The 6,000-nt window shown below is 43.4% G+C and overlaps 1 protein-coding gene across 1 annotated transcript in view; it reads left to right on the top strand.

Moving 5' to 3' along the window:
- Positions 1–213: 213 nt before the first annotated feature.
- Positions 214–6,000, top strand: part of LOC131996204 (uncharacterized) — a 52,888-nt gene continuing 47,101 nt past the window's right edge. Inside the window, exons 1-2 of the mRNA XM_059365670.1 lie at positions 214–5,382; positions 5,455–5,556. Coding sequence (XP_059221653.1) covers positions 214–5,382; positions 5,455–5,556 — 5,271 coding nt within the window. The remainder of the gene's footprint in view (positions 5,383–5,454; positions 5,557–6,000) is intronic.

Raw genomic sequence — 6,000 nt, 5'->3', positions numbered from 1 at the left:
CTATTGTTTGGACGTTTTAGAGTTCTTAGACGTGGAGATTAGCTTTTTTTTTGGATCACCTTTGTTCGGTTTGCCCTCTTGGGATCCACTCACTTCCTTCAGAACATCGATTCTGGTAGAAATTTCCTTTGAAGTAGTGGCCCGTATAATTTGCATCGAATTTTCCTTTTTTTTTGACATCCGTTGCTAGCGAAAGATTTTTGATAGAACAGAATGGCCCTATCAAACTTTATCCAAATATCCGATGCTTTAATCGAGTTCAATGCAGAACTCGAAAGCGAACTTCTGCACCAGTCCGCGATCCACTCCTTGGAGGTTCATCGGGGCGAGTTGAGGGAAATATGGCAGAGAGTTAAACCAAAGTATGAGGCTAGCTTGGCTGAGTTAGCCGCTGCTGACGATAAGAGGGACATAGAAACCCTGAAAGCGCGGTATCAGACCACTTATCGAACTTACGTTCATGGCATAGCTAAAATAAGTGAGGTTATAGAATCCAAAAGGTCCGCTGCTGTTTCTCCCCCCAATCCAACGCGGTTGGAATTCTCTTCGAGTCCGAATGTAAACCTACCTCCTTGTGACACCGACCTCTTTCACGGGGATTACCTCTCCTGGCCATCGTTTCGCGACCTTTTTACTGCCTTATACATCAATAACACGAGGCTCTCCCCTGTCGAAAAATTATTTCACTTGAATTCCAAGACTCGCGGTGAAGCCAGGGAAATAGTTCGAAAGGCACCTCTCACGAATGAGGGATTTGAGTTAGCATGGAGGGCGTTGGAGGTTAGATTCGACAACAAACGTTTACTACTGAACAGCCAACTTAAGACCCTTTTTAATTTGCCAGGAATTACCGTTGAATCAAGCGAGTCCATAAAGCAGATTCAAAGTACTATAAATGGGATTATAGCTTCACTAAAGCTCTATAGTATAGATATCAAGAGTTGGAACCCCATTTTTGTGTATGTTTGTTCCATGCGTTTGCCTGAGATCACATTGTCCCTGTGGGAGCAATCAGTCAAGAATAAAAGTGACTTTCCATCTTGGACAGAACTTGATTCCTTCTTGACATGTCGATTTCAGACATTGGAGACGGTGAGGGATTTCGGTTTTCCCAGCACTTCTCAATCGATATCAAATTCCAAGAACGAGAACGTTGGCAAATCAATGCCAAAGAATAGCTCCTCCAAAAGAGTGAATTCGTATCGAAATGGTGTTGTCATTCCAAATTGTAAGTTATGCCCCAATGAAAACCACACCATAAGATTGTGTTCGAAATTTCATAATATGACCTACGCCGATAGACTGACAACCGTGAAGCAGTTAAAATTATGCCTTAATTGTTTTTCTAAGGGACATCTTGTCAAAGACTGTAAAAGTGCATTTAACTGCCAAAAATGCAACAGGAGGCACAACACTCTACTGCATCAAGACTGCAATGAGGAAATGGAAATTCCCGAAACTGATCAGAAATCGATACAGTCCACTTCCAATGGTGATTCCATTGTTCCCATACAGTCTTGTTTCGCAGCCAACAGCAAGACCGTGCTGTTGGGAACGGCCATGGTTGGTATCCGACATAATGGGGAGATTTTCAAGGCACGAGCACTTTTCGATTCTGGGTCGGAAGCGTCTTTCCTGTCAGAACACCTTTTCAACTTGCTTAAACTAAAAGCACGCAAATTTATGGCTCATATATCCGGCCTTAATGGCACCCTCTCTGCGAAGACTCAGAAAATATGTATGCTTCAAATCACTTCTCCAATGACTTCAGGGTTTGACCTGGAGGCCCCCATTATGGTCATTCCTAAGCTAACATCCTCACTGCCTACTTTTTCTGTATCCGAGGAAATGTTTTCCACACTTCCTGACATCCACCTGGCAGACCCTGAGTTTTATCGGTCATCGTATATTGACATTTTGATAGGGGCAGATCTGATTCCGCAGGTCATGTTAAATGGCATTATTAATCCAGTTTGTGGGTCTCTTTTGGCCCAAGAAACAGTATTTGGTTGGATTCTGACCGGTCCCATTCCAAAAGAGCCTATTTCAGTCTTCCGCACTACTGTTTCACTTCCAGATGATATCGCCTTAGATGAACTAGTTTCCAAATTCTGGGAACTGGAGGACCTCCCTAGGGTTAAACCTATTTCCGATATGGACAAGTATTGTGAGGACATGTTCGTGGAGACCACCACCAGAAACGAGGCAGGCCGGTATATTGTTACGCTGCCATTTAAACCCGAATTTCCTTCCGGTATTCAACTCGGGCAGTCCCAAAAGATAGCTCTTTCTCAGTATATAAGAAATGAGAATCGGCTTCTCAGAGATATTGAGCTTAAGAGGCAGTACGATGCGGTTCTGGCAGAGTATATTGAATTAGGCCATATGAAGAGGGTAAGGGACATTGATTTCACTCCCAAATCCAATTTTCACTACTTGCCACACCATGCTGTTGTTCGTCCAAATAGCGTTACTACAAAAGTTCGTGTAGTGTTCAACGCGTCAAACCCTACCTCTAATGGTATGAGTTTGAACGACGTCCTCCACCCTGGTCCATCTTTGCAGAAAGATCTGTGCACTTTATTACTCCAGTGGCGATTTTATAAAGTGGTTTTCAATAGCGATATTGAAAAAATGTATCGCCAGATTTGTGTCCATCCGAAACACACTACATTCCAGAGAATTCTCTACCGAAAGTCCCCTTACGATGAAATCGAAGAATTTGAGCTACAGACGGTTACGTTTGGGGTAAATTGTGCCCCATTCTTGGCTCTACGCACAATTCAGCAACTGGCTACAGACGTAAGGCTTCAATATCCGCTTGCAAGCGAGATTTTGGAATCGTCGATGTACGTCGACGATGTTCTTGGGGGGAGTCATGATATTTTGTCCGCAACTAAGACCCAGAAGGAACTCATTTCGGCCTTGGGGACAGCCGGTTTTTTATTGAGAAAATGGACTTCTAACTCTAAGGAGTTCCTAAAATCCATTCCAAAGGACCATCTTCTGAATTCCGAATTTCTTGAGTTTGAAGATTCAAGTAAGGCCAAGACTCTGGGTGTTCGTTGGAACGCGAAACTTGATGATTTTTATTTCGTAGCCGGGCAATTAGACGCAAATTCCGATCCCACTAAGAGGAATATTCTTTCCAATATATCGAAACTATTCGACCCAGCTGGGTGGCTATGCCCCTTCATAGTTCTCGCAAAACTTCTAATGCGGGATGTTTGGTTATCCAAAGTCGGGTGGGATGATCCCCTTCCTCCGAATTTACTTGCAGCATGGCATTCATTCTTGGGGAATTATTCTAGGATTGGAGATATACGAATTCCTCGCTGGATACATTTCACTCCTGAAAGCGATATGGAACTCCATGGCTTCTGTGACGCCTCTGAAAAGGCGTACGCAATAGCCATTTATGTTCGAGTCGCGGCTCCCAGCGGTGAAATTGTCACACACCTCCTTATGTCAAAATCGAGGGTGGCACCATTGAAGACAATTTCAATTCCTAGACTCGAACTTTGTGGCGCGGCCTTACTGGCGGAGGCCATTGAATCGATTCTGCCGTCCATTCCAAATTGCAAGGTTTTCTGTTGGACAGATTCAACGATAGTCCTTGCCTGGTTAATGAAACCAGCGTTCCAATGGAAGACTTTTGTGGCTAACCGTGTTTCAAAAATATGTGAGGTAGTACCAGTGGACCACTGGGGCCATGTTGAATCAAGGCAGAATCCTGCGGATTTGGCTTCCCGTGGAGTGTTTCCCGATGAGTTAATTCAGAATGACCTTTGGTGGTTTGGTCCTCTGTGGCTTAGGCATCCATCGAGCCTTGGGCCAATTAAGAATGGTTTGTCAATAGATGAGACACTATTGGAAGCTAAGACTATTCACAGCCACTTTACTTACTTCCAAAACTACCAAGATCCTCTGGATAGGTTTTCTTCGCTGGGAAGAGCTCTTAGAGTGATGGCATATGTATACCGTTTTATTTCTAATTGCCGTGCTTCAGCCGATATAACTTCACGAACTCATTCGCTGACCAATGACGAAATCCAGGATGTTCGAGATCGTTTAATTGTCTTGTCACAAAAATTATTTTATCCAACTGAATATAAGGCATTGTCAAATGGGGAGCAAATTACGTCCACCAGTTCCTTATTGACTTTGAACCCCTTTTGTGATCCCAAAGGCCTCTTAAGAATATGTAGTCGCATAGCCCATTCCGAGAGCCTCACTTATAATGAGCGTTATCCTATTATCCTGCCGTATCACGGTACCTTCTCCCGATTGCTGATACTGTTCATACATTGCATTACATTGCATGGAGGCAACAGTTTAATGCTACGAATGTTGCGTCTCCAGTTCTGGATTCCAAAGGCGAAAATTCTTATAAAGGCCTGTGTTCACAATTGCAAGATTTGTGTAATTTCCAAACACAAGCTTAGAACGCAGCTGATGGGAACCCTTCCTCCAGAACGTACCACGCTCAGTCGACCATTCACGAATACTGGTATTGACTTTGCAGGTCCGTTCGACATAAAAAACTACTCGGCGCGATCCTGTACTATAACAAAGGGATACGTATGTTTATTCGTTTGTTTCGCTACACGTGCTATCCACTTGGAGCTCACAAGTTCCTTGACCACTTCAGCCTTTCTAGCGGCCTTTCACCGTTTTTCTTCCAGACGTGGGTGTCCCTTAAAGATCTTTTCCGACAATGGCAAAACATTTGTTGGAGCATCGAAAGAGGTGGCGAAAAACTTTCTTCAAAGATCGCGGGACGAGACACTTTTCCAATTCTCCTACCAGCGCTTATCCTGGCACTTCATTCCACCAGGAGCTCCTCATATGGGAGGGCTCTGGGAAGCCGGGGTGAAAAGTTTTAAGGCTCATTTCCGAAAGATGGCAGGATGTCATAAATTTACGTTCGAGGAATTCACTACTATACTTTCCCGTATCGAAGCCTGTTTAAACTCGCGACCTATTTCACCTTTATCCGAAAATCCCGACGATTTGCTAGCTCTTACCCCTGGACATTTCCTTACTGGGGGTCCTTTGCTTTCACCTGCCGAACCTGACGAATCCGAGACTACTATTTCTGTAGTTAATCGTTGGCGAAGAGTTGTGGCATTATCTCAACAGTTCAGTATTAGATGGAAACATGAGTATCTTAAAGAGCTTCACAAGCGCATTAAATGGAAAAGACCACAGCCAAATATCCAGATTGGTTCTATGGTTGTTGTGAGAGACGACTGTTTGCCACCCCAGGAATGGAAATTGGGGCGTATTTCGAAGATATATTATGGCAAGGATGATTTAGTGCGAGTAGTCGATATAACTACACAAATGGGAACCATAACTCGGCCTGTTGTAAAAGTCGTGGTACTCCCACCATGTTAGAAATTAGTTATTCAATTTCCTTTTGTTACATTATTGTCCTTTATTATATTTTAGTTTACTCTTACAGAATGCCACCTATTTTATCCCGCCTTAGCCGTTCCGAGGCAAACAAAAATTATTACTCTTGCAGAATCTGTTCACAAAACCACGGTCTTCGTAAATGCAAGGTATTCCGAAAAAAGGATGCGAAACAACGTATGCAATTAGTTGTGACTCACCGCTACTGTCCAAACTGTTTAGCCCATCAACACTCATCTAGTTCTTGTTTTTCAACTAAAGGATGTCGGTTTTGTGGAGGCAACCATCACTCCTTATTGCATATAGATAATCCAAAATTGCGAAGCAAGAAAACAAGGACAGTAAAGGTCGAAAAAAGCCCCGCAGGTGAACCACCAAACACCAGTTCAACTAACCAGCGATCACTAACGATAGCGTCTATTGCAACTCCAAACGCCACTTTGCTATTTCCAACGGCTATAATACTGGTTGTGATCGGCAAGAAAAAGCACCATATCCGCGCAGTTATTGATCCTTGCACCGCCATTAGTAAAATATCTAAACAGTTTGTTGAAGAGTTACGACTTAACACAACTGTCCTAG

This window comes from Stomoxys calcitrans, chromosome 3, assembly GCF_963082655.1.
Source record: "Stomoxys calcitrans chromosome 3, idStoCalc2.1, whole genome shotgun sequence".
NCBI classification, from domain to species: domain Eukaryota; kingdom Metazoa; phylum Arthropoda; class Insecta; order Diptera; family Muscidae; genus Stomoxys; species Stomoxys calcitrans.
Note: the sequence above shows the minus strand (reverse complement) of the source record. Positions and strands in the feature narration are given on the sequence as shown.